We start from the raw sequence: 27,091 nt of genomic DNA, 5'->3' as shown, positions 1-27,091 counted from the left end.
GTCTACGCTGTGATTCACCAATAGGGGTCTGCCAAAGACTCCACACTGCATCTTTATCTACAACTGACACCTCTAGCACCATTGGGCCAGCTGGATCATATGGTCCCAGTGGCAAAGCAGCTTGCACGGCAGCCTGAACCTGTTGAAGAGCCTTTTCTTGTTCTGGGCTCCACTCAAAATTGGAGGCCTTTCATGTCACATGATAAACAGGTTGGAGGCGCACACCCAAATGAGGGATATGTGGCCTCCAAAATCCAAAGAGGCCCACTAGGCATTGTCCCTTCTGTTTAGTTGCAACAATATATCTGGAACCCAGTCAGTTCACATCGACCCCAACTTTCATCCAAACCCCATCCAAACCCCATCAACTGTTGGCTGAGTAACAACAGTCTCCTCCCTGGGTGCTCTGCTTCTACTCTGCCCCTGCACCTCTAGCTCTCCTCCACCCAGCAGCCAGAAGGATTCTTCATAAGTCAGGCCATGCCACTCGAAACCTTCTCACTCACGAAACTCACTCCCATCGAGTCACTGCTGACTCCTAGCAACCCCCTGTGGATTTCTAAAAGTGCTGACGGGAGTAGAAAGCCCAGTCTTTCTCCCTCAGAGCTGCTAGTGGTTTCAAACTGATGACCACAGGAATATTGCAGCCCAACTCGGAACCCCTACATCACCAGGGCTCCTCAAAGCCCCCTAGAGAGCTGTAATTGACAGAACTTCTGAACAGAAAATCAGTCAGGATATAGAGGACCTGAAACCCACTCTCTCAAGCCAGCAGGCCTCATCACCACTCGACGCAGTACCAGCAAAATCACCATTACATTCATCAAAGAGCACTCATCAAGATAGACCATTGAACACATGTCAATACATTTAAAAGGGTCGAAATCATGTATGTTCTATGAACACAATGGAATTAAGTGAGAAATCATTGTTTAATCTGTCATAAACATAAAATAATCAGAAAACTCATAAAGGATATTAGAAAATATATTAAGCCAAAAGATTAAATAAACCATTTTGGATATACCTAAACCACTGATTAGAGGAAATATTGTAGCTTTGAATTATTATATGAGTCAGAACATAATAAGGCTTCAAAATCAAAGACCTCAGCTTTCATTTTATTTTAATAAATCATTTTATTGGGCTCATACAACTCTTATCACAATCCATAGATACATCAATTGAGTAAAGCACCCTTATACATTCGTTGCCCTCATCATTCTCAAAATTCGCCTTCCACTTGGGTTCCTGGAATCATCTCGGGTTCCTTTTTTTCCCCTCCCCCGCCCTCCCCACTCCCCCCTTCCTCCTGTACCCTTAATAGTTTAAAAATTATTATTTTGTCTTATCTTACACTGCCCCGCGTCTCCCCTCACCCACCTTCCCATTGCCCCAGAGAGGAAGTTACACATAGATCCCGGAGATCGGTTCTCCCTTTCTACACCCCCTTCCCTCCCCTCAGCTTTCATTTTAAGGAGATCAGGGGAAAAAATAATCAAAAGAGGGGAAACATTTTGTTAAGAGAGCAGAAATCAGTGAAATCGAGGAATGGAAATAAGGGACTATCCTGAACAACTTTGTGCCAATAAATTTGACTACCTAGATGAAATAAGTGAATACTCTGAAAAACACAAATTACTTAAACTGGCACAAGAAACAAATAGGATTATCCAATTGTGATCATGATTGTACTAAACTGTGGGATATAATTAAACTGTGAAAAATAAAGTGCTTTGGATGTAACAAAAGGAGCAATACTACATCTGAGGAGTCATGTATCAATTTTAAACCGTGAGTTCATCATTTAAAACATCCCCACAAGGAAAACTGTACATGAGGTGCTGGATTGGTGATTTCAATCAAACATTTAAAAATTATCCAGGTCACACAATTTCTGATAGAAAAATAGGGAACACTATAAGGGTGAGTAACATGTTGCTGCTAAGGTTCCGGGTCATTCATGCACGAGTTTATTCCAAACCAAATGTGTTGAAACATGTCTCTGTGATCAGTGAGTGGCTACAGATAAGTTCTCTCAGTTATGAACTTAGTCTCATTGGGATGCCTTCCCCCCCCACCTTATAGGCTAAAGTAAACAGTGGCTTCCAGGGGGATCTGTTTAAGTAGTGAAGTCAAGACAGACAGATCATCTCAGAAGGTCACGGTGACTGTTTCCCAAAGGGCAGGCTTTGTAGATTTGTTCCCGAAGGTCAGAGGATGATCATGGGGACTTAACTGAGGAGAAGTTTTAAGAAAATTGAAAAGTGCACCGGTAAGAAAAAAGCCAAGAAAATTGCACCAAGAAACGTTTTTCGATCAAGATTTTCTTGGAGAATTTCTGTTTAACAAGAAGGGGTAATACACACGGATGAAGCCTCCAGTGAACCCCCTCTGAGCACAGAGCAGGGCCTTGACTAGCTTTGCTCTCATGCAGAGTGCACTGGGAAGTGGATTGTTACTGACGCAGCTCGGTTAAAATGTAATACCTTCTCATTTGATCTCCCTGTGGACCCATTTTAATTTTGTTTTAAGTTTTAATATTTTCTGCTTTCTTTTCTATCAAGATCTTTCTTTGTTTTAGTTTGTAATTGTTGGTTGCCTTATTGTTATTGTTTCATGTTTTCCTATATATGAAATCCAGGACACTGGCGGGATGAATGGTTTCTTGGGGGCATGGCAGGGGAGGTTGGGGGAGAAAGGCAGCTAAGAGCAGTTAGTCCAAGAAAGAAGAAAATGTTCTAAAATTAATGGTGGTGGTGAGTATACAACTCTTCTTAATATGACTGAATTATTTAATTGCATGATTTGTGAATTATATGTCAATAAAATTGCTTTAAAAGATAACTTCCTTGGAAACCTTACCGCCTGCACACCCCAGCCGTGATCTTGCCCTTCCAAATTGGTGTTTGTTCCCCAAATTCGAAAACCACTGAAAATGAAGAGCATTTGTGTGCCTTTCGGATGCCAAAAGTGCCGTTTTGACATGAAGTAAACGAAGAGGGCAGAGTACTTTGTGGGAAGTGTTCGAAGGAGGGGACCCATGCCTTCAGAAGTGTATAGGCCTAGATGGAAAGGGTGTCAAGAAACAGCCCGCTGTTTTGACATTTTTCTCTAATAAAGATTGCTATGACTTTGTAGCAACATTTTCTGACTCAGCCTTGAGTTAAACTCGATTAACACACTCCTTGGGACTACTTTGGCATTAATTCTTATGAAAGAAATTATCACCACAAGCCTGAAATGAAAACCACATAAAGCTACAGATGAAAATCCTTCTCAAGTATAGACACAGAACCTCTTAACGAGGAACCTACAAATGAAATCAATCTATCAATAAATGATATACTGTGATCAAGAAGGTTTTCATCTGGAGACGCAAGGTTGCTTTAGCATATGAAATCAATCAGTGCAATTCACCAGCCAAACATAAAAAAATAAGAGATCAGCTATACTATTATCTCAGTAGGTGCCCCCCCCCCCAAAAAAAACAACCATTCCTGATGTAAGGGGGAAAAAAATTCAGCAGATGCCCAGATGCAATGTCATCCTGAAAGTCCACTGAGACACAGCATATGCTGTCCCCTCAGCGCTGCTCCTCACCATGGAAGCGCTCATAGACTATCACTGAAGAGTGGCTGAAATCAGAGAAAACATATAAAGACACAGACAATGGAAATGAATGCTTAGTTACTTCATGATCACACGCACATACACACCCACACAAAACTACCAAATCTACGGAAAATTACTGAAACTTAGAAGGGAGTTTAACAGAGTCTCAAAATGCAAAGTCAGGTTGAAAATTAATTTTACACATACCAGCAATGATGGATTGGGCTGGATTTGGAATCTACTTACAATAGCAGCAAACACTAAAATACTCTGGGATAAATTTAAGAAAAGCCGTTCAAGACCTATACAAGAAAACAACAGAGAAACCATGAAAGAAGCTGACGAGAAGCTAAATTAACGGCAAGCTCTGCCCTGCTCACTACCCAAGGCAACAGGTTTATAGATTCCAACAGACTCCCAGAAAGCTTGCTTTGTAGAAATTGACCGGCTGACACATACAACCTGCAACTGCCAAAATACTTTTGAATAAGAACAAAATTAAAGGCCTACTGCGGCCTGAGTTCAAGACTTCAAAGAAACCTACTGTGCTACTCAGGATCCCGTGGAGCAGGTATTGGGACTGAAAGCCCGCAGCGCACGTCTATGTCCCATGGCAGCAGACACAGACTCTGAGATCGCTCCCTGGCTAAAGGAGAGTCATCGTTTCAGCAACAACTACATCTCCATATGGAACGCCAATGCTCGGAACTGGCCCGTCAGATGCAAGGATCCAGTTCTACTGACTGTAGAACCTATATGCAAGAGTGCAAACTATTAACTTGTAAGGAAAACCATCCTTATGGTCTTTGAGGGAGGGGAAAATTTCATTTAGGAGCTACAGTACACACAAACCACACACTCACTCCTTGCGATCGAGTTGATAGCAACTCATAGTGACCCTACAAGACAGGGTAGAACTGCCCCTGTAGGTTTCTGAGACTACAGCTCTTTATGAGGGCGGAAAGCTCCAGCTTTACTCCTCAGCGGGGCTGGTGATCACAAACTGAGGACCTTCTGGATCACAGTCCAACGGATAACGACTACACCACCAGGACTCCCTTGAAACACACGCAGAAAACCATAACAAAGTGGACCCTGCAACCAGATGGTGTCCACAATTGCATTCACCTCCTTCGACAGCCGTGACACACCACGGGACTCGGGAACTTCAAATGACAGAAAGCCCTCTCACCGCTCTAGATCCAGGCCAGAAGTTCATAGTCTAGCTCTGGGCAGGGTGCTTCGCTCTGCTAGCCTTAGACAAGATGACGCCCATAGGGAGGCGGAGGCCCGCCCCCACCACTGCTGTCCTTCTAAGGCCTCTGACCCAGAGGCCCACCTCGCTGCTCACTACCACCACCTAGATATGAAAGCCCTTTTTCCACCTCCACTCTCAGGGGGGGTTGCCCCCTACACCTCCTCTACCACTTGCCTTTGGTGGGCCTGCCCTCCTACCTCCACCCCACCTTACCTCATCCCATTCCAACCCATCCCATCCCACCCCAAGCAAACTTGTCAGTGATAGCTTGCTAGTAAGTGGAGCAACACTGCCATCTTGTGGTCTTATCTTTCCAGTGCTCACCCCCCCCCCATCCCCCCCAAACTCCATTGCTAGGTTGGGCTGAAGTCAAAGCAGCCTGTTCGGAAAATTTTTTTTTTTAATCCATTTCCTGAGCCTGATGACAACGTGGGCTGCTATTGAGCGGCCAACTTCAAGGTCAGCAGTTTGAAACCATCAAGCTCTCTGCTCCAATAAAGTTAGTCTCACAACCCCACAGGGGCAGTTCTACTCTGTGCTACAGGACTGCTATGAATCGGCCTCCACTGGAGGGCAGGGAGTTTGGGTTTTGTGGTTTGGAGCTCAGATGGCATGGTGGCATGGGGGCGTAGTGGTTACAAGGTGGGCAGCTAACTGCAAGGTTAGCAGCTGATAACCACCAGCCCCTCCTCGGAAGAAAATCAGGGCTTTCTACTTCCCTAAGGATTGACGATCTCAGTAACCCACGGGGGCAGATCTACCCTGTCCTATACAGTTGCTGAGTATAGGCTGCACTGACTCAATGGAAGTGTTTGCTTTTTATATGCCAGGCCAGCTCACAGACACCCTCCGTGCACCACCCAAAGGTAAGGCCAGGGAAGACTCCAGAGTGGAGACCGTGAGCCCTTTCCCAAAGGTTTCCCTTTGTGCCCTTGATGCGCTGACCACCTCTAGCGGACAGTTGAGAAGCCTTCATGTCTACCATGTCCTTGGCCAAGAACAAGCTCAGAGCCGTCAGCATGCTCACGGGTCAGCTTGAACTATAATCAAGTCACAGCCACCCTTCAGGACAAGAGTCTAAATATGTATGGCAGCACCAAGCCTCCTTTCTTTCCTGGAATGGCTGGTGGATTTGAACAGCCAACCTCGTAGTTAGCAGCCCAGCAAGGAACCCAGTATGCCAATATGAGTAAGAATCAACTGGAGAGCAATGAGTTTGGTTTGGAATGACAATGAAGCTGTAGCCCTGCTGGCTTAGCAGAGAGCTAAGTGCAAGGTTGGTGGTTCAAAGCCACCAGCTGCTCCTTGGCACAAAGATGAGGCTGTTTGTTCCTGTGAAATTCCAGCCTTGGAAACCCTGTACAGGGTGGCTCTGATTAAGACTGATGGCAGTGGGTTTGGTGGGTGTGACAATGAAGAGTGGGGGTGTGAGTACTGCGTCTCAGGCATCCTGCCAGCCAGGCCCCTGGCCTCGTTTGAGAAAGCCAAGTCAGCCTCCCCCACACCCTGCACCAGGGCTTAACTATGGCTATTCGAATGTCATTTCTTGCTTACTGTGTGGACCTGCACTGTTCTCGCTCCTGGGGAGGGGAACATGCTTTCTGGTGCCCACTGGTTACTTGGAGCAGTGGGGAGATTGCACAGACAAGCAGGGTGAGTACACTCGACCGGGAGCCATGGCAGTTCTAGGTGGGGTGGGGTTGGAGTGCTCAGGAAGCTAGTACAGTAGGCTTGCTGGCTCGCCTCTGGAAAGCCAACCGAAGGAAAGTCAGATCCCAGCTCTGGACTGGTGTTGATCGAAAGTCATCTATACTCAGCCCACCGTGCAGAGTACCCAAGATGCAGCGGCAGGAGGGGCAGCGGGCAGAGACTTCCGGAAAGGGAAGGGGGTCAGACGATCAGCCAAGGCTAGCTTGCCCTGCTGTGACTTGAACTGCCAACATGTCCTGGCCTATTATACCATTAACGCCCAGGTCTGTGACCTCCTCGGAAAGGCTCAAAACTCAGCCAAGAGGACTCCACTTGCCAGGCCGCGCCCTTGGCATCACAAATTTCCTCAAGGCTCCTGCTAGTGCTTCGCTGTCCAAAAAGACAGTGAGAAGTCGGTGTGAAGCTCCCATTCAGCAGACCAGGTAGCGGTGACTCAACAGCCAACGCAGTGAATGCAAGGACTGCTACATGGGCGTGCGAATAAAAGACAAAAAGACACTGGTGGCCAAATCAAGCTGGGAAAAGATATTTGCAATGTACATCATAGATTGAAGCAAAACCCACTGATACAAGAAATAAAGACGGCCACCGCCGGAGAGAAAAATGGGCAACAGGCACTTCACAATGGCCCTCCAACTCCTGAGGAGATGGTCAGCCCCGCTAACCACCAGAGAATAGCAAGTCTAGTGGATGGTGACAAGCCAGAGATGTAAGCGGGAAGCCATCCCAAGGTCGCACAGGACTTTCTCTGGAAATGTCTAAACTGCCCTCCCTAACGGACGCCAAGTGCACCATGGCAGTTAGTGCACCAGCCATGAGAATGGGGAATGCGGCGACACAGGTGGAGGTCAAGGTGGCTCTCTCCCTGATGGGCCCTGGCCTGGCTTCACCGTGGGCTTGGAGGAAGAGGGCCTACATGCCCAGCAGGAGCAGAGAACAGCCAGCCCCGAAGCGGGAACACCAAGGCTGGGTGTCGGTGCTCGAGGAGCTGCTCTCGGTGGGCCAGGCGGGTGAGGGGGAAAGCAGAGACGACATTGTCCTGGCCTCATCGGCCCCAGGTGGCCCTACTCAATGCACTCCATGACGTGTATCTGCAGGGTGTCGATGTCTGGAGCCTGGTACTGGCACTTGGGACAGCAGAAATCTGGCGGCTCGTCTGGAGGGCTCCTCCGCTGGCCAGGCAGGGCCAGGTGAAAGGAGTGGTGGGCTAGGAGAGAAAATACAGATGGGAAGGACCAGGTCACCATGCATGTTGAGCTCACGAGTGCAAAGGTGCTGACGGAACTGTCAAGCAGCAGGCGGAGGTGGAGAGAGTTAGGGTCCTCCAGCCCAGGCTCCTCCTCCCAGCTCACTCACCTGAGGCGGAGGGCAGGGGAGGCTGCGAGCCCTCAACATGCCGCTTACGCATATCCTCAATCAAAGCCCTGTGGAGACAGAAAACCCCCATGAGCAGGTCGCCTGAGATGTCCATCCCACGTCCACCTGGTAGAGAGGCCCACCTGGCCGAGTCTTGCGAGCTGGCCTTCAGCCGCCCGTACTCCCTCTGCAGCTGCTCCAGCTGCTCCTGCAGCAGCTCCTTCTTCTCGGCAAGCTTCTCCCGGGCCTGCCTCTCAGCCTGGAAGTCCGCCTTGTAGATGTCCGCCTAGGGAACCCGTGAGAGAGGAGCTGCTAGGACACCCAGCGAGTCATCCAGGCCAGCCCCCGGGGTCAGAGTAGACCCAGGCCTGCCTTCCCAGCATCCGCGGCGGCACAAGGACCCTCAGTCCATTGAGAGTGATCTCCCAAGTGTACTGAGAATTCAAGGACCAGGCAAACTAACAAAAGGCCCCTGCTAGGGGTGATATCAAAGAGAAATGCTCAGTGTAGACGGGGCAAAGGCTGCTCCAGGGCTTAACACCACAACCATCTATCTACAGCGACACTCCTTGAAGGGAGCATGGGGCCAGGGCAGCCAACCCGAGGGGTCACTTACCTGGGCCCGCAGCACCGGGACAGTCTCCATTACCGTCTTATGCTGCTCCGCCTCCTCCTTCAGCTTGTCGATCAGCTCCTGCTTGGCTACCAGGGCCTCCTCGGCCTGCTGCAGCCTCTGTTTCAGGTCTTCCAGCTGGAGGCCCTGGAGACAGGCAAGCGGGCACTGAGGTCAAGCAGCTGCCATGGCTAAGAGCCCAATAGCCCTGGGCAGGGCCAGGAAGAGCTGACCGCAGAGAGCAATAGGTGCAGGGAGAATGCTGCGACCCAGAGGGCAGAGGTGAGAACACCGAGAGCAACCCGTGGGATAACCCTTCTCTTTCCACACAAGCCTGCCTGCTAGGTGCTCACTGTGCCCAGTGGCCCCCACCCCAGGAGTCTAATGGGCTGCACCTTCATCTCTCAGGAGAACAGTCATGCAGGACATCGCCCACCCGTCAAAGACCAGAAGCCTGGAGCACCCGCTAGGGAAGGTCCTGCGCAGTACCACCGGGAGCAGGGCAGCAGGTGGGAGGAAGGGGCTCGCTTAGCACTGGCTGGGGGCTCCACCAAGGCTAGTATCCCTCCTCAAGGCCCATTCTCTCGGGCCTGGAGGCTAGAATTGGGGGGTCAGTCCCCAGGACATCACTGCGGGGGCTCAGGGACAGTGGCCAGCCCAGAACTGGGCTCTGGGCCCAAACTCACTCGGTTTCGCTCACTGTTGGCCATGCTGCTCTTAATGTGATTGTCATAGTCTTGGAAGAGCTGGTGATACGCCATCTGTAACTGGGCCAGCTTCCGCCTAAAGGAACAGATTGTGACACACCCTTGGTCTGGGCCCACCTCAGCCTTGCCTTCCTGTCATGGAAGCGCACTCGGAGTTGGCCTCCTCAGGCCCCCGATTTGAGGCAGGGTCTCCTGATGGCAGGGATTATTACAAGTAAATCGCTCGTGGCTAACTGTAATGGATTTTCCCTTATAAAGACACCATAAAACACAACTGCCCTCAAAACCACTGCCACTGAGTCCACGTCGACTCCCTGTGACCCTCCAGGACAGGATAGAAAAACCTCATCTTTCTCCCCAGAAGCAGCTGGTGGTTTCAAACTGCTGACCTTGCAGTCAGCAGCCCCAGACACAGCCAGACGCCACCAGGACTCCTGTCGCACTGCCCTACAGGAAAGGCCAGAGTCTGTTTTGGACTAAAGGAGACTGAAAAGGTGTGCCCCGCTACAGCACTGGGATAGGGTCCTGCTGAGAAAAACAAAAAGCAGCTGTGAGAATGTGCTTGTCTGTCCAATGAGGACTTCGGGCACAGTCTCCTTACTGCTGCCTTGTAGAGGTGAGTTCTGGAAGGACTGGGGCAACTGGTAGCCTGAGTGAGGACAAAGAGGAGGGGGCTCTTCTTCAGCAAGTACCCTTTGGAGTCTTTTGAATGGTGCACCATGGAAATAAACCTCTTCAAAAACCAAAGCATGAATGGAAATGGTTCCAAAGTCCACGGAAAATGGTTCTCTCTTGAGGTTCAGATTAGCGGCAAGCAGTCCTATAGTTTCACACCTGTGACCTCTAACCTCACACTCCAGGATGTGCTTAGCTTCCCGGCCCCCACCTGGCCGACCGTCACTCACTTCTCCTCCGAGGCAGCCTGGCGCTCCACGCGCAGCGCAGCCTCCATGCTCTGGCTCTGCATGCGCAGCTGGTCCACCTGCACGCTGTGCTGCTGCTGCAGCGCCTCCCGCTCGCTCTCCAGCTGCCGGGCCTGTTCACTGGCTGCCCGAGCCCTGTGGATGGAGCTGGGGGTCATGGGAGCCCGGCAGGGGGCATCCACGAACAGCCCGCTGGGCAGATGCCTGAGTCACCTGCTGCTGGAGAGGGGCACATGGGAGGTAGCCAGTGGTGGGAGCCAGCCTCTCAGGAGGGAGGCCTGGATGGCAGCTCCCAGTCACCAACCTAAGCCCTTCCAGCTAACCACTATGGCTGTGGCTATGGCCTTGGAGACCCTCAGAAAGCCCCTCAAATCTTCAATCCAGGAAGTCATTGGAGAGCTGGGCATCAGCTGGGACCCTGGCTGTTGCAGCTACTATCATTGACTCAGGGAGGGGGGGGGGGGGTGCAGAGTGCACATGAGCTGTTTGGGGCCCACCAAGGGAAATGATAGTTTGCTCTCCTCTCGACTCCGCTGCCTCTAAGTGATCCCTAAAGAGGGCTTCTAGAACTGTCCATCTCCTGGGGAGCAGAGAGCATCATCCTTCTCCCATAGAGGGGCTGCTGGGCTGCATGGCGCCTTTGGGGGTGAAACCGTGTAAATAAGGTATATGGAACCCTAATGCAGGGATTGGTCACTCCAGCCAGAGGCACAAAGGAGAACCTTATGACCAGTTAGAAAACATAGCCAGGAGAGGAGCATGTCCTTTGCACTTGACCCCTGTGCAGAGAACTTCCTAGATCAGCGGTTCTCAACCTGTGGGTCAAACAACCCTTTCACAGGGCTTGCCTGATTCATCATAGTAGCAAAATGACAGTCATGAAGTAGCAACGAAAATGTTATGGTTGGAGGGTCACCACAACATAAGGAACTGTCTGAAAGGGTCACGGTCTTAAGAAGGTTGCGAACCACTGTCCTAGATCTAGGAGCCAGAGAGCTGTAAAACACCGAAGATGCCACAAGCACTGGCTTACCAGCAGAGTGGAGCACGTCTGAACACCAATCAGTGGTGCTACAGAGTCAGGCAGGGCAGAGGCCCAATGGGCCTAAGGGCTGAGGGCCAGAGAGAAGCCTGCCTATGACCACCACCAAGAAGCTGTCCTGCTCCAAAACTGCATGCTGAGTCATTCCTGAACCTGATTAAGCTGATCGGTTCCCTGAGAATGTGCTCTGTGAGTTCTGTGTGGTCACACCTTTCTTCCAGTCTCCAGACCAGGCCCTTCCTGAGGACACCTGAAGTGGCCTCTGGGGCAGGCCCCCCTCCCACTCACCTGACCTCAAAAGCCTGCCGCTCCTTGGTGGCAGCCTCCAGGCGGCTCTGGCTCTCCTGGAGCTCCCCCAGCAGGGACGTCACCTGGGCTTTCACTGAGGCCTTGTCCTCAGCCATCTGCTGCAGGAAAACACGCCACTTCCTGTCAGCTCACCTCTCCGTGGCAGCGCCCTTAACCTCTGCTCTGCCCTGCCCCCACCTCCAAGTTCAACAACCCACTGCAGCCTGCCTCCTCTGCCTACACTGCAAGCCCTCCTCCCCATCTCCAGGAATGGGCAATACCAGATGCCAGAAAGGAGGGGCAGAAACACAGCCGGCAGCCTGGGAACCATCCCCCACCTCCGTTGTCCAGGCCTGAGTCCAAGGTACCTTCCTCTGCCCCATGGCTCATGGGCAGAATCTGTGGCCCCAGGATCTGGGCACCTGTTCTAGTCATCTGCCAGGAGTCTGGCCAGGGTACACCCCACACTCCCAGCTTCCCTGGGCAAGCTTCTGCAGGTTTCCCCATCCTCCCCCCTGCGACCTCACTGTGCTGCCCAAGTCCTTCCTGGCTCCACCAGGCCAGAACTGCCCTGCCCTGCCCTGCCCCACCCACCCAAAAGTGATCCCTGCCCCTCCTAGACCCCTCCCCAGGTGCCTCAAGTCAGTAGCTGTGGGTTGTGATAAAGGGCAGCTTTTCTGTGCCCGCAGTGCCCTCAGCTACCTGCTGGCACCTCTTCAGGTGCTCCAGCTCCTGCAGGGCCTGCTCCCGCTGTCCGGTCAGCTCCACCTTCTCCCGGCTCAGCTTCTCCACCAGCTTCCGGGCCTCCCCGAACTTCTGCAGGAGGAACGCCTTCTCCTCCCTCTGATTTGCCTGGAAACGCAGCAGCTCCTCACAGCGCTCGCGCAGCGTCTGGTTGCTCTGCCGGATGGCATCTGGTGTCCAGGAACACAGTGGAAAGGCTGGGCGAGCATCACAGTGCTGACCCCGTCGCACTACCAGGCCTGCCCAAGAGGCCTTCCCAGCAATTCCTAGGCTTTCGTCCCACCCTTCCCAACTCAACGACACCATCAGTTGGCCCGTAAATTCAAGGAAACCCTGCATGCCCAGAGGAGGATCCAGGGGAAAGCAGTGGCTCCTCCCAGCACAACACACCGAATGGCCGGTGACCCCCTGCCCCCGCCCTGAGGACTGGGGCAGGAAGGCAGACATCCGTTGACAGCTGATGGGTAAGCCAAAGGCGGCCGAAACCCCTAATGGAGCAGTGCGAGAGGGCTTCTCAAAGTCCATGGGAAAACGCCATCATATTTTCATCTTTTTCCACAAACTGTTTGAAGGCCCCTCACACTGGAAGTGAGCCCCCTTAAGTAAGGTACCTAGACTAGGCGAGTTCCTGGCGACCAGAAGTTGAATGGAGGTTACCAGGAGCTGGTGGGAGAGGGCTGGGGCAGGGTGCTGGGTGGGGTGGCAGCTCCATGTTGCCGATTTGGTCAAAAGCTCCACAGAACAGTCACTGTTGGCCCCAAAGGCACCTATGTGGGTCTCCCCCAAGCCAGCGGCTCCACACACTCGCTTCTTCATCCTGCCTGTTGAGGGCCGCGCAAGTGCACGTGCTTCATGGTTCAGTTGCTCTACAGCAACGGTTCTCAACCTATGGGTCACCACCCCTTTGGGGAGTCGAACAACCTTTTCACAGGGGTCGCCCGATTCCTAACAGCAGCAAAATTACAGTTATGAAGTATGGTTGGGGGGGGGGTCACCGCAACATGAGGAACTGTATGAAAGAGTCGCGGCATTAGGAAGGTTGGGAACCACTGCACTATACTCCCCCACCAGCCAATCGGGGGCACATCTGGAGAGTCACGGCCTCTCCCCGGAGGTTCCCCCACCAGCCCCTCCCTGCACCACATGCTCCAGCATCTCAGGAGCACCTCCTTGCAGCCAGACAGACAGCACCCATCTGCTGCCACCAGACACAGGAGGCCATCCTTTGCAGGGCAAGAAGGAACAGCACAGGACACAGCCAGGTGATCTGGGGAAGAGGAGCGCTGGCTACCCGGGCCCTGCACCCCACCCCGCTACTCTAGGTGTGGTATTTCAAAGAGGACACCCTTGTGACAGAGGACAGGGGAGTAGATGGTGCCATCCCCTCAGCCAGGCGGGCCGGCCCCGGGCCCTCTCACCTCGAAGCTCCTGGTTCTCCTCCAGGCAGCGCTGCAAGGTCTCGGGAGCACCCAGCTCAACAGGCAGGTGGAGCATCGTGGGCTTGCCCAGAGAAGACTCTTCAGGCAGCACGGCCTGCTCCCCCGCTGGGCCACCACTGGGCTGCACCATCTCACCAGGCAGACTCTTCCGAAGCGGCCTGTTCATCCAACACGGCTCAGTCTAGAAGAGAGAGGCGGCCACTGCTCCATACCCACCCCAGCTGTGAACCCAGTTTACCCCCCCCATTCTGAAGTTGCAGGCTCTGAACTCCACCCAAGTGGCATGCTGAATCCAGGGTGTGCCCAATGGAGATCAGGACCAGAACATGTGCTGGGCATCCAAGGAAGGGAGGGGCTGGCGCCTGTTACTCACCTAGCATAGGAAGTTGAATGGTGGTCCCCCAAAAGATATAATCACCTAACCCCTAGACCCCAGCCTGTGACCTCAAGATGAGATCACCCTGATTAGCCAGTGGACCCTCCATACAATGACGTGAGTCCTTATAGGTGAGAGGTGGTGGCCACACGAAGACAGTGGCAGGGAAAGGAGGGATACAGCCACAAGCCCAGGATACCTGAGCCCCCAGGTCCTGGCAGGCCCTCCCCTGTGGATGCTTTGGTTTCTGGTAGGACTCTGCTCCTGCCACAGCAGCCCTAGCAAGGGATGGTGCTGAGGAAATTGCCAATGAGAACTGGGGAGGGCCACCAGGACCTTGTTACCTGGGCTTCCAGAACCATCCACTCTCCTGGTTTTCCTCCTGCCTCACTAGAGGCTTCTTTGCTGGATCATTTTCTCTCAGGAATCCCACCCTATATGCACATCATCAGGCCTCCAGGCCAAACACCCCTCGACCTGCTAACAATCCATCTTACTGAGAGACCCCAAAGCTAGTCCCCAGCCTTCCCTCTGATCACTCGATAACAGATCCACCCCTTTCTCCCACGATGACTCCAGGAAGTCATGGCAAGCATATTCCAGAACCCACTTGATGGCATTATGAGTAAGAATTGCCTCTATAGCAGTAAAGTTTTGGTTCGGTGTTTTATCTGAGGTGTGATAACAATGCCTTGGTTAGGTATGACCGAATGAATGCACACAATTAAGTACATCCTTGCACAACGGAACAGCATTTGACCCTAAAAAGAAGTAAATACTGATGTGTGAAGCGTTATGGCCTAACCGAACCTTGGCAGCCTGCTGGGCAGAGAAATTAGTCACAAAAGATCACATGCTGCATCACTCCACTCATAGAGACTATCCGGAAAATGAAGACACACACCGAGAATAAGATTATAGTTACCAGAGACTGTGAGATGGAAGGAATGAGGGCTGGTGGCTGAAAGTCACAGGTTTTATTTGGACATGGCAAAATGTTGTGAAATTAGGAAGTGGACAGAGCTGTACAGCTTGGGCACACCAAAAATCATGAAATTATGTACTTTAAAGGGGTGAATTGCATAGTTGGGGATTATGTCTCATTAGTCATTGTTCATAATAAAAATGGGAGGGGGAATAATGGATTAAACAAGATTAGCTTGAAGGAGCTCTGGTGGCATAGTGGTTTACATTTTGGACTGTGATTCACCAGATCAGCAGTTCGAAACCACCAAGCACTCCTTGGAAAAGTACTCCTGTTAAGTTAGGAAACTCACAGGGACAATTCTACCCTGACCGTCACTACGCATTGACATCTATTCAATGGCAGTGAGTTTAGGTTGATTTAGGTTGAAGCAGACCATTGTTGGAAGATTTATAAGTCCTTCTACGCCAAACAACATGCCCAAGGTTCATGGCAATGACCTTCTCACAAGTTACCCTTGCCCAAGTCTGCTCCCTTCCCCACCAGCTCCATCCATCTACTTCTGAGCCCATCTCTGTTACGCTCAGAAGCCTGCGGTGGCTCCCGACTGCCCTCCACACAAAGTCCCTCCTCCATCAGCAGGCCCACCCCTCCCTCTCTCTGGCTGGCTCTACCCCAGCTACACTGACCTCCTCTGAACCACTCACTCAGTTTCAGCTCACAGAGACGGGATGAGGTCAGGGAAGTAGTGTTTGCAAAGGAGAGAAAACACTTAGCTGCTACTTTTGAGGTCCTTCTAAAGAATTTAATGCCCCCAAATGCATTCAAATTGTATGGACAGAAAGTGTCTTCTTAACCAGTAATACCCTTCGCTTTAGACATGGAGGGAGGAGCCCAAATAGTTCCGCTAGGCTAGGGGCTGAAATAGCCCGGCTCCTGAACCTGCCCCCAGGGCCGGGCGCGGTGGGAACCAACCGGGAGACGACAGCCCGGACGTTCCGGGGCCTCTCGGAGAGGCAGCGGAGCGCCCCCGATGCCACCCTGCCATCGAGAAGGAGGACCACACCTGTCAGCAGAGTCGGTTCAACGTGAGAAGGGCGAGAGGAGCGGGCTGCGGCTAGACACCCCGCACTCCCGAAAGTCCCGGTGCAGCGGTCGCCCTTCCCCTTCTCCCTCAACAGAAATCTGCACTTCCGGCTTCCTGTGTCGTACCCATGGGATCCGGAAGCGAATCAAGCCAGCCCCTTCCAGGCGACCATAGATGATGGCGAGAGCTGCGCGGGCACCTCACGGCCGCAACCTGCAAGCAGGAAAGCCCGAGCCTGTCGGGTGGGCTCCTAGCCAAGTGATCAGCAACACCTGCTGCTTTTCTGAGCGTCGCACCCTCCACTTCCCTTCGGTTCAGGTGCCCAGCCGCCCCGCCCTTTGGGGCGAGGGGTGGGGGAGAAAGGAGCCAAGACGAAGCCGACCAATAGGACACCAGATTCTGCCAAGGGCTCGCCCCCGAAGCCGAGGGGGCGTGGCCCGGCTGCTGGCGGAAGTCGAGTGCTCCGCAAGGGCTCACGGTCGCCTGGGGGCGGCGGGAAAGCCGGGGCGGGGCGGAGTAAGAGATGGGGACTCGAGTCAACGCCATGGACTTACACTCAGCCAGGTTAAGCATCACCTCTAGAGAGATACGCAGTGATGCGGAGCAAGGGCGACGGGGACGTAAAGCGGCTCACAGCCCGGTGGCCAGCGCAGGTGCCTGAGGGGCGGGGAGAGGCGGCAACCGGTGCTTGGACTGGGCCTGGGATGCGCGCGCAGCTTTCTCGCGGGGTTGGTTTTTTTTTTTTCCCTCTCCACCCCCCCCCCTCCCGCCCAACTTCCCTGCCACTCCCGTCCCGCCCTGGGGAGGCCGGCCAAGGCTCCGCCCTGCGCGTCTCGCCTGAGGCGCTGAGGCTCAGCCGAGGCCCCCGCCCCCTCCTGCGCCGGTTAAATGGGCTGACGGGGTGCAGCCCCCGGAAACCGCCACGCGTTCGGGGCTGAGGACATTCTATCGCTGCAGGCGTCTGAGGACACTGAGGTAACTGAGACGACGTGTAGGCCGACGGAGAAGTCGGGCGGGCCGAGTTTGTCGTACTTGGTGGAGGGGCCGAGTCAGGAGGGCTTTAGCTGACCATAGGACCGCCCCCGCATCTTCTCTGTCGGCCGCTGCGGGCTTGGCAGATCGTGAGAGGCCGCCCAGGTTAGCGACTGTGGAGCTGGCCCGAACTCCATCTTTATGCTCCTTGAGGAGTTCCCGCCACAGGCAGGCTGTGAGGTCCAGAAAGTTCCCTGGGAGAAGGCAGTCTGGAGGAGTGGCTGGTGCCTGCAGTTAAGACTGTGCTGAGAGCCCACACACATACACACACCCCCTCCCCGGTGCTACGCGGTGCCGGAACTTGACACAGGCAGCCTTTCTTTCCCCAGAGAACACCATGGCTGAGCAGGTGGCCCTGAGCCGGACACAGGTGTGCGGCATCCTCCGGGAAGAGCTGTACCAGGGCGATGACTTCCATCAGTCTGAAACGCACATTTTCATCATCATGGGCGCTTCGGTGAGTCCCCTCAGTCCCACATCGCAGACGCCCCACTCACTGTGTGGCCTGACCTTTCCCGACTAGGTCCAGTGGCTACCCGAGCAGTGCCAGGTGTCCCTCTAGCTGTGGCCACATTCACGGACTTCCTCCTCCAACCTGGCACATAGGAAAGCTGAGCTGCAGACCTGGCACCTGCTCCTTCTCGGAGTATCCTTTTCAGACTTGTTTGTGACCTGGCAGATATCACCTAGGAAATGAGTCCCAGAGGCAAGGCTTGAGACCCAATTGCTACCACCTCATGGTCCCCAGGGACAAGCACTGTCATTTAACACCATATCTTTGCTTGCTGAAGGCTCCTTCCTCGGCCTGCCCCAAGCATCTATCTTGTAGAACTGCCATTTTGATTTACTAGGAAAAGCTTGGGATTCTTGTTCCCAGAGATGAGGCCTGGTACCCTTCACGTGGCCTTGAAGTCTTAGCCTGAGTGTCTTAGCAAGAGTTCTGCCCAGCAACTCCCACACTGCAGGCGCCATCCCTCTGCAGACTGGAGGTGGTGGTGACTCTTTGGTAACTGGTCACCACCCTCATAGAGTCTTCCCTGTCCCTTAGACACTGGGGAGGTTATGAGGTGCGGTGTCCAGCCCGTCAGACAAAGCACACTGTCCCCTTTGAGCCCCATTGGCATCAGCCAAGCACCCTTCCTCCCAGGAACAGGCTCAAGGCGAAGGGAGCTGGGACTTCTCGTCCTTCACCCAGAGCTGCACGTGGGTGGAGACTTGTCTAGTGTCTCATTGCTCAGAAACCCAAGAGGCTGCAGCCTGTGGAACTAGCTCACACTGTGCCGCCTTGCTGCCTCTGGCTGGGGTCAGCCTGGGGCAGGGTGGTGGGTGGGGATCATGCAGTCCATTTTCACCTCCTTTCTACCCCCAAACCAAAGGCTTCTGTGGCCTTGCTACAGCCACTGCCTCGGGAGAGGGCAGGCTCGAACTGCCAGCCTTTCCGTCAGCAGCTCAGCGCTTCAGGGCTTCGTAGCCTGGGGTACAGCAACTGTGTTCTGTCATAAGCGACAAGGTTCCCCTCTGCTCAGGGAGAGGTTCCAAAGCTGGGGGTGGGGGAGATGCCCTGGAGCCACTGTCATCCTGCTGCAGACCCCAGCAGCCCCATTGGGAGGCAGGGGCACCGAGTGAGTACAAGCAGTCCCTGTGACCAGAGAAATGATAGGATGAGTGAGGGCCAGTGGCCTGAAGAGCCACGCTCACACTGCCTGGCGGGTGAGGGGGGTTCACATTGCCATGGATGCCTGCCACCTGAGACCCTGGGATCCCTTCTGAGCCCTGAGTGGAGCGAGCTGACAGGAGACCGGTGGCTGAGCAGGTTGGCCGAATGTGGGCAGCCTGTACCTCCTGTCCCTGCTTGCCTAACCCTCACCCACAGTCCAGCTTCCTTCCTGGGGCCAGCCTGAGGGCCGCACAGGGTTACCAAACCAATTCAGTGTGGCCATTTCCCCTGCTCCGCACCCCATCCCCCCACAGGGCGGGGGTGGGGGGGGGGCGAGACGTGCATTCCCAGTGGCAGAAAGTAGGGCTGGCAAGCAAGCCAGGGGCCGCCGGAGAGCCAAGCCAAGTGGCACACTTGAATGTTCACCAAGATGCCTTCTCAGCAAGGCCCTGGCTCCTCCTGGCCTCAGTTTCCCCTGCCTAGATCTGGAGGGCTTTGAACTGGGCAGGACGAGTTTCACTGGGCCCCACCCATTCCTCGGCACCTCTGGACTGCTTCCCGTTGGGCGATAAGATTCTTGCTGTGTCACAGTGACGTTGGCGCTCCCCCAAAAGCCTGTGATTCACTACTGGGTGTGGAGGGTGGCCCTGTGTCAGAGGCTAGCCTCAGCGAACCCCAGCTTCGCTCCCAGGTGGCCAGCCGCCAGCTGGGCCCCAGCCAGGCTCAGGTCACGGCCCAGCCTGCAAGCTACTTCTTGACCCTGTGACCCCAGAGGGAAAGGGCCACCGCTGTCACCGCCATCCCCCCTCCTTGGGCCTCCCCTTCTCCAAATCAAGAGAGATGCCTACAAGGTTTGAGGGCAGTATCCCAGGTTTGTCACAGTGAAGAGCTCCAGCCAGGGACAGAACTGCCTGAGGGTGCTGCAACTGGGAGTCTTAATCTGGGTCCAGGCCGGTCAGCTGGCCAAGTGAGAGCAGGCCCCGTCTTCTCCCCAGAATCATCCCAAGTGAGCACACTGAGAGGCGGCCCATCAAGCCAGGACATTTCCTCCCGAGGTGCTGACTGTCCGCTCTGCCCACCGTCCTCTCATAGACTTCAAGACTAGTGGCAGTTAGAGGGGCTGAGCTGAAACTAGGCAAACTGGTTCTATCACTAATTAATCCCAAAGGGTGTCTGTCAAATGGGTCTCAGTGAATGCGAAGAGGCCACAGATCAATGACCCAGCTGGCCTTCCACTTCTGGGATTGGAGTATAAGGAAACGTGACTTGGTGTTAGAAGGGCTTAGCCTTGTTCCCAGGCCCCATGCGTCACTGTCATTTTCAGAGCGGTGGTCAGCATAAGCCGTAGCCACTGGGTGCAAGATCACAGCAGGGAGTTCCTTTTCAGGTGTCTGCTGGGGCCCCTGGTGTGGGGGGCAGGCAAGAGCAGAGCTGAGCACAGAACAGACTCCAGCCACCTTGCGGCCCACATCCAACAGGAAAATGGTGTCTGTGAGCCTGGTCAAGGCAGGCTTCTGCCTTCTTCAGTCAGGTGGCTCTGCCGGGAAGCCTTCTCAAATTCCTTTTGCAGTTTCTAGGCAGGTTCTTCATCCATCCCTCCCACGTCACTCCCACGATCCCTAATGACCAGGCTGGCACATGAAAGGCTCACCATGCCTTTGTTAATTCACCGCCATGGCCCAAAGCCTCACCGCCTGTGGGGCACCCAGCTCTTCCCAGAGCTTGCCTCCGTGGATGGTCTCAGTGCTTGCTGAGAGAGTGGACTGTAGCCTGTTCATTTGCAGACTGTTGGATTGAAGCGTACCTTTCGCAAGAAAACATGGATCTTGGGCTGAGCCTGCTCAGCTCCAAAGCCAGAGCTTCACCTCTAGCCAGTCCCTTGCCCCCAGGCCAGTGTGCTCAGGTGCCATAGAGGCCTGTGGGTCTGGCTGCTTTCCCCCAACAATCTGGCTATTATCCCTATCTCCCTGTGGCATCGGGGCCCCATCCTGTCACCAGGGTTGGCGCCACTCACTCGTCTTGCTTGAGCCCCTCCCCTACTGCCCTGCATGCCCTTGCCATGGGCCTTTCTCCCCATCAAATGTCATGTAGGGGCTTTGAAACGCACTAGTTTTTTCCTACACTTTCCAAGTCTCTTCGTGGCTAATCGCTAAGGTAATGGCCCGATTTGGCACTTGCTTAGACTTGCAGGGCCCAGGACATTCCCAGAAAGTGCTGTGTGCCCCTCCCCCAGGGAACCAGGAGCCACCACACACACACACACACCCCACACACACACACCTTTCTTAGCAAGCCTAGGGCTTGATTTGTATTTTGAAGATGTTCAAATCCCCATGGATTCCTAGCAGGAAGGAAAGCTGCTTTAGAAACTGGCAGGCACCAGGCCACCACTGCCCGGGGCAGGCCTTACCTTTGCCTCGATGACTTGCAAAAACTGTCATGGGGTGGGACCTTATTGATTTACTTCACCTGTAGGGAGGAAAGGCAGCAGCGCCCGAGGCTGGTTCCTAGGAGGTGTTGGCCCGACAGGCTCCAACTTGTCCAGCTGCCCCGCCCCGGTCGGCCAACTGGCCCTCCCAGAGCAAGTTCTCCTTTGTGGCCACGCAGAACTCCCAAACTCACAGGCGATAGGATTATGGGCTTTATTAGGGAAGTAACAGGGACAGCTTAGGATGCACTTTGTGATCAGAACAGCGGCTGCTGCTGGCCCCATTGGGCAAGTGGGCTGACCAACCCCCACTGCCAGCAGCCAGCATATCACTGGCTGCTGCTGTTGGGGTACAGTGCCTTGCTCTCTTGCTCAGCCTCCTGGGTCTATGAGGCTCTACATACAGGGACCCTTGGGTCTAAACGATGCACTTCATTCTGAACCCAAGTCCAGCATTGCCTAGATGAGCCAGTAGACGTTATTGGTGCGAAAGCATTTCCCCTTAACATGGACGGGGTTTGTAAATAGATACCCCTTGTCATTGTGGAGTGATTCCCTGTGAGTCCTAGCTTGCTGGGTGTTTTTCATGAGTCGGTATTTGGTTTGGTGAGACAGTTCTTCCAGTTCCATTGAGGAGTGGCAGTAGTCGATGGGAATGGACAAAGACTTGATCTGTTTGCATGGTGACTTTCCTGGGTGCTGTGTGTTCTATAACCAGGAGCAGCCCATCTTGGTTCTGTTTTGAACCTCCAGGATTGGGTTACTAAGGCCTGTGCGTCTGGCCATGTGATTGGGACTGGCTGCTGCCCTTGGAAAAAGATGGGGTTGTTCCTCTTGTGTTTCGGGCTGGAATTCCCTCTGGCTCACCTTGGGGAGAGCCCATGGGGGAAGCGCTCTGCCCTGGCCTTGTCTCATCTGGGAGGGTTGTGGTTGCCAACTAGATGTCTGCGGTGGTCAGGGTTATGGGTTGAATTGTGCCCCCTGAAATATATATGAAAGGCCCAGCCCCCCCAGCTATGAACCTGATCCTGTTTGGAAGAAGTCTTTGCACTCAGGGGAGCATGAGGGCATCTGCACTGTGGTCAATTGGATTGTCAGAAAAGAGAGTTGTGTGGCAATGGAGGCAGAGCTGTAAACCAAGCAATGCTGGGGCTGGCCTGCATTGGTCTCCTTCAGGGCCTCCAAGCAAGACGCCCTGATGTCAGACTCCGGGCCTCAGCCTGGGAGCTCGTTGATCCCTGCAGCTGCTGCAGCTCTTTCAATCCGTACGCGTGGCTCTATGTGGCTTCTCAAATAATTTCTAAGTTGTTGCAAGGGACAGGATTGTCTCTTCTGTCTGGAAAACTTGCTGAGCCCTGCGGTCAGCCTCCGGGCGGTGTCGTTTGGTTACCCTTGAGTCCGTCGGAGGGGCCTGGATTTGTCTAGGAACTGCTGCCCATTTCCTCAGAGGCACCCAGGGCAGCATCAGGTGATTGAAGCCCTCGCCTGTGTCCTCTTTCTGAAAAGCAACATTTCTAGAGGCTTGTCTTATATGGGCCTTAATCAAACAGCCACTTTGGGCCCTATTGGACCTATTTTGATTGCCTTCCATTTTATTTGCTTTCGTTTTATACTTTGGTATCTCCTTATCATTTATTCGCTTTTAAAATCATGCTGTCCTTTCTTTGCCTTCGCACTTCGAACGTGTGCACTGATTCTCTCCCAGGTCTGGGGGCCAGGTGGCTGGGTGGAAGGGGTTAGCCAGGCAGCCCAAGGGGAATCGCCTCCTCGTCTCTGCAGCTGCTCCTGGGCACCCTGTGGACACCTCCCTTCTCCTGGTACACTACTCTGCCCACATTCCTCATAACCCAGTGCCCCTTGGATAAGGGCTCCCTGCACCTAATCTGGGTGGAGTGTTCCAACACTGTGCGTTGTCACTCGGGTCTCAGAGTAGCTGAATTTCCTCTTCCTGCTATTGCTTAGGAGACTCCAGACTTGTGGTTTTGGTTTGCGCTCCTGTAGTTGAGTCTGGTTTCGTTTATTTACATTTCATCACCTTGTAGTGCCAGAGAGGGCTGGGCTCCAGGGAATTCCAAATGGAAGGCAGCCTGAGGTCCGTTTGCAAAAAGGCCTGGCTTCCCACAGGAACAAATCAGAGACACAAGTGACGACTTGGCAGTACCTGCGAGATCGCCCAGATCTGGAGGGGCTGTGGTTCAAGGCCTTCCCCAGTTCTGCCCCTCTGACCCAGCTCTTCCTTCTTCACAGGGTGACTTGGCAAAGAAGAAGATCTACCCCACCATCTGGTAAGCAAGTGCCCCGCCCCCACAGCCCTGTGGGGCAGGCCCACCCTGCCTGCCTGCTAGTGGTCACTCAGCTCTCCCCTGCCCTCAGGTGGCTGTTCCGAGATGGCCTTCTGCCTGAAGCCACCTTCATCGTGGGCTTTGCCCGCTCTCGCCTCAGCGTGGCTGATATCCGCAAACAGAGCGAGCCCTTCTTCAAAGTGAGTGTGACCCAACCCAAGCCTTTCCCTCCTCTGCCCTCCAGGTAAGGGACCACATTAGGACAACTGCCCCAGCCTGGGGGTATCTTCAGGCAGCCCACTCAGGTGGGGAACGAAGTGAGGATTAAGGAAGCGCTAGAACTCCTCTCCTTTGGCCCCGCCACACACACACACACACACACACACACACACACACACACACCACCCCCACACCCCCCCCCCCCCAAGGCAGAGCCTGGGAGGAGACCCAGGGCTCTCCTTCTGCCTTGTCCAGGCAACCCCAGAGGAGAAGCCGAAGCTGGAGGAGTTCTTTGCCCGCAACTCCTATGTGGCCGGCCACTATGACGACCCTGCCTCCTACCAGCATCTCAACAGCCATGTGAACGCCCTCCACCAGGGCTCCCAGGCCAACCACCTCTTCTACCTGGCCCTGCCCCCCACTGTCTATGAGGCGGTCACCAAGAACATTCGTGAGACTTGCATGAGCCCCACGTAAGTTCCCCCTGCGGCCACCTGGTGGCAGCATTTCTCCATGAAAATCTCCCTGGGCCACAGCCATATTGTGCCCAGCTAGTCTGGTTTGGTATGCAGCTTCTTCTAAGCCCTTGACTGGGGACATTCCGTTGAGTTCCGTTTCTTCTCCAGTGAAGATAACACGTTGTGAATGTCCTAGAGCATCAGAGTAGTGCTGTGCCCCACCTTTTTAAAGCCCAAATGGTGGCTCATTCCACTACTGACATTTCTCCCCTTCCTCTACCAACTGCCGGGCCCCCCAGGGACCCCGCAGGGGACATGAATTCAGGGCTTGGCATTGGGCAGGGAGGGGTGGGTGGCCGGGGCTCCAAGGCAGGTACTGAGGCCCATCCGGCAGGGGCTGGAGCCGTGTCATCGTGGAGAAGCCCTTCGGTAAGGACCTGCAGAGTTCTGACCGCTTGTCCAACCACATCGCCTCGCTGTTCCGGGAGGACCAGATCTACCGCATCGACCACTACCTGGGCAAGGAGATGGTCCAGAACCTCATGGTGCTGAGGTGCGGGCTCTAGGCTGACCATGCAGGGCAGGTTGTCCCCATCTGTCCCGTCCCGTCGTCGTTCCCTCCCCCCCCCCCCCCGAACCCACAGCAGCATTCATCTTGTGTGTGTCTATCCCTGTCCCTGCCACCCCCACCAGGTTTGCCAACAGGATCTTCAGTCCCATCTGGAACCGAGACAACATTGCCTGTGTGATCCTCACCTTCAAAGAGCCGTTTGGCACTGAGGGCCGTGGCGGCTACTTTGATGAGTTTGGAATCATCCGGTGAGAGCTTGGGAGGCCGTACCAGGGACCAGGCAACTCCACAGGGTGGTTCTGCCCACCAGGAAGGGTCAGGAGCCCTGGAGGACACTGAGTGGCAAGGAGCAGGTTTCAGGGCCTTGGGTCCCCCAGAAAGAGAGTGTGTGTGCGTGTCTCTCTCTCACACACACACACACACACACCACCCCCAACTCTCAGAAGCAGCTTTTCCCTCTCTACACAGGGATGTGATGCAAAACCACCTGCTTCAGATGCTGTGCCTGGTGGCCATGGAGAAACCCGCCTCCACTGACTCAGACGACGTCCGGGACGAGAAGGTGGGGGCGACAGGCACGCTGCGCTAATCTGTATGCTTTTCTGTCCCATCAGGAGAATGAGGTGGCCCACAGCTGTCAGTTTGCCGGTGACCACAGCCAAGCCCCCCTGCTGTGATTGTCACCCCCCTATCCCAGTGTCTGCTGCCTCGTTATTCAGCTCCCTTTCTCCCGTGGCACCACCCCAGGTCAAAGTCTTGAAGTGTATCTCTGAAGTGAAAGCTGAGGATGTGGTCCTGGGGCAGTATGTGGGGAACCCTAGCGGAGAAGGTGAAGCCACAAAAGGATATCTGGATGACCCCACGGTGCCCCGCGGCTCCACCACGGCCACCTTCGCTGCTGTCGTCTTATATGTTGAGAACGAAAGGTGGGACGGTAGGTGCCACCACCAGGGCTCAGCAAGGGCAGCTAGTTGTCACTCAGTACTTGGAAGACAGAAACCTGAATGAACTAGAGTCCCGCAACCACTCACCCACATGCTCAGACTCATCTGTTTTCTCGAATACTCATGCCCACAGACATATGCTCACACCCCCACTTGTACCCCACACCTGTCTGCATCTCAAAATCCACCCCATCCCCCCACCCCCAAGCAACAGTATGGTTTGGTCAAGAGCACCTGAGGCAGCGGGGAGCAGGCTAGAGGGGTTTGAACCGCCCTGCTCCTGGCCCCTAGGCGTGCCCTTCATCCTGCGCTGCGGCAAGGCCCTGAATGAGCGCAAGGCTGAGGTGCGGCTGCAGTTCCGAGATGTGGCCGGCGACATTTTCCACCAGCAGTGCAAGCGCAATGAGCTGGTGATCCGAGTGCAGCCCAACGAGGCCGTGTACACCAAGCTGATGACCAAGAAGCCCGGCATGTTCTTCAACCCCGAGGAGTCAGAGCTCGACCTGACCTACGGCAATAGATACAAGGTGTTTGTCTTTGGGGATGGCGTGGGGCGGGGCGGAACGGGCGGGAGAGCAGTGCTGTCACCAAGAACCCTTTGTCCCTGCTCGCAAAGAACGTGAAGCTTCCTGACGCCTATGAGCGCCTCATCCTGGACGTCTTCTGCGGGAGCCAGATGCACTTCGTGCGCAGGTGAGCAGAGCCACTGCCCCCGACAAGGCCACCAGCCCACTGGGCCTGGCATGGGCAGCAGCCTGGTGCCCATAGCCTGTGGCCCCAAACTGCTCTTGTCTCCACAGTGACGAGCTCCGGGAGGCCTGGCGCATCTTCACCCCACTGTTGCACAAGATTGAGCGCGAGAAGCCCAAGCCCATCTCCTACATTTATGGCAGGTGAGAGCGGGGACAGGGCTGTGGGAGTTGGGGACTGGGACCTCCCCCCTATGTCTCACTGTGTGTCATTCTCCCAGCCGAGGGCCCCCGGAGGCAGACGAGCTGATGAAGAGAGTCGGCTTCCAGTATGAAGGCACCTATAAGTGGGTGAACCCTCACAAGCTCTGAAGGCCTGCTCCCCCACCCTGGCGTCTGGGCCTCCCTCACTTCAGGAGGACTTGGGGACCAGGCACCAACCTCACATTCCCCAACCCCCTGAGCTCAGCCTTGAGCTCTCCATACATTCCAAAGTTCAGGTTGTAGGCAAGGACCTTCCTGCGGGGCCCCATCCTTTGTTCCCAGGCCCAGGACAAGAGGCAAGATCGTGGCCACCACCAGGAAGCTATGGGCTTACCCAGCCCCCTCAGAAAGGAGGGGTTCCATCTCTTGAGAACGTGCTGCGGCACCACTAGACATTCCAGCACACTCCTCAAGGCCAGCAGCCAGCCCCCCTCGCCCCTTGCCATTAAAGCCACATGCCACCA

The 27,091-nt window shown here is 54.5% G+C and overlaps 2 protein-coding genes and 1 non-coding gene across 7 annotated transcripts; 2 read left to right on the top strand and 1 right to left on the bottom strand.

Annotated features, from left to right (window-relative positions):
- Window positions 1-1,114: 1,114 nt before the first annotated feature.
- On the bottom strand, window positions 1,115-16,459 carry IKBKG (inhibitor of nuclear factor kappa B kinase regulatory subunit gamma). 3 transcript variants are annotated; one of them, XM_075539323.1, is made up of 10 exons: window positions 16,209-16,459; window positions 13,675-13,876; window positions 12,215-12,426; window positions 11,513-11,631; window positions 10,165-10,317; window positions 9,239-9,335; window positions 8,556-8,699; window positions 8,083-8,225; window positions 7,940-8,007; window positions 1,115-7,790 (listed from the first exon to the last, which is right to left on the bottom strand). In XM_075539323.1, exons 2-10 carry the CDS (start codon window positions 13,859-13,861, stop codon window positions 7,648-7,650), a joined length of 1,266 nt encoding a protein of 421 aa, XP_075395438.1. In that variant the 5' UTR covers window positions 13,862-13,876; window positions 16,209-16,459; the 3' UTR covers window positions 1,115-7,647. The 3 variants fall into 3 exon arrangements, with proteins under 3 accessions (XP_075395438.1, XP_075395437.1, XP_075395439.1); XM_075539322.1 differs by lacking the exon at window positions 16,209-16,459 and adding an exon at window positions 16,063-16,201; XM_075539324.1 differs by lacking the exon at window positions 16,209-16,459 and adding an exon at window positions 16,063-16,201 and having other exon boundaries at window positions 11,513-11,628.
- On the top strand, window positions 16,262-27,091 carry G6PD (glucose-6-phosphate dehydrogenase). Of its 3 annotated transcripts, none has more exons than XM_075539321.1 (13): window positions 16,262-16,401; window positions 17,445-17,572; window positions 23,448-23,485; window positions 23,574-23,682; window positions 23,957-24,174; window positions 24,554-24,712; window positions 24,853-24,978; window positions 25,199-25,292; window positions 25,478-25,664; window positions 25,966-26,201; window positions 26,291-26,367; window positions 26,475-26,567; window positions 26,645-27,091. In XM_075539321.1, exons 2-13 carry the CDS (start codon window positions 17,453-17,455, stop codon window positions 26,733-26,735), a joined length of 1,548 nt encoding a protein of 515 aa, XP_075395436.1. In that variant the 5' UTR covers window positions 16,262-16,401; window positions 17,445-17,452; the 3' UTR covers window positions 26,736-27,091. The 3 variants fall into 3 exon arrangements, with proteins under 3 accessions (XP_075395436.1, XP_075395434.1, XP_075395435.1); XM_075539319.1 differs by lacking the exon at window positions 16,262-16,401 and adding an exon at window positions 16,579-16,736; XM_075539320.1 differs by lacking the exon at window positions 16,262-16,401 and adding an exon at window positions 16,877-17,058.
- On the top strand, window positions 24,295-24,424 carry LOC142435445 (small Cajal body-specific RNA 24). Its single transcript, XR_012781500.1, has one exon.

Source organism: Tenrec ecaudatus, chromosome X (genome assembly GCF_050624435.1).
Source record: "Tenrec ecaudatus isolate mTenEca1 chromosome X, mTenEca1.hap1, whole genome shotgun sequence".
Classification (NCBI taxonomy): Eukaryota; Metazoa; Chordata; class Mammalia; order Afrosoricida; family Tenrecidae; genus Tenrec; species Tenrec ecaudatus.
Note: the sequence above shows the minus strand (reverse complement) of the source record. Positions and strands in the feature narration are given on the sequence as shown.

Bases quoted from the DNA above. Each gene is read 5' to 3' on its own strand.
- IKBKG (XM_075539323.1), bottom strand. From the start codon at position 13,861: ATGAACAGGCCGCTTCGGAAGAGTCTGCCTGGTGAGATGGTGCAGCCC. The intron at 8,700-9,238 runs GTGAGTTTGGGC...GCCTGTCTCCAG, and splicing joins CCAACAGTGAGCGAAACCGA to GGCCTCCAGCTGGAAGACCT. The intron at 8,226-8,555 runs GTAAGTGACCCC...CGGGTTCCCTAG, and splicing joins TCCCGGTGCTGCGGGCCCAG to GCGGACATCTACAAGGCGGA.
- G6PD (XM_075539319.1), top strand. From the start codon at position 16,607: ATGGGGACTCGAGTCAACGCCATGGACTTACACTCAGCCAGGTTAAGC. The intron at 23,486-23,573 runs GTAAGCAAGTGC...CCCTGCCCTCAG, and splicing joins AAGATCTACCCCACCATCTG to GTGGCTGTTCCGAGATGGCC. The intron at 25,293-25,477 runs GTGGGGGCGACA...GCACCACCCCAG, and splicing joins ACGACGTCCGGGACGAGAAG to GTCAAAGTCTTGAAGTGTAT.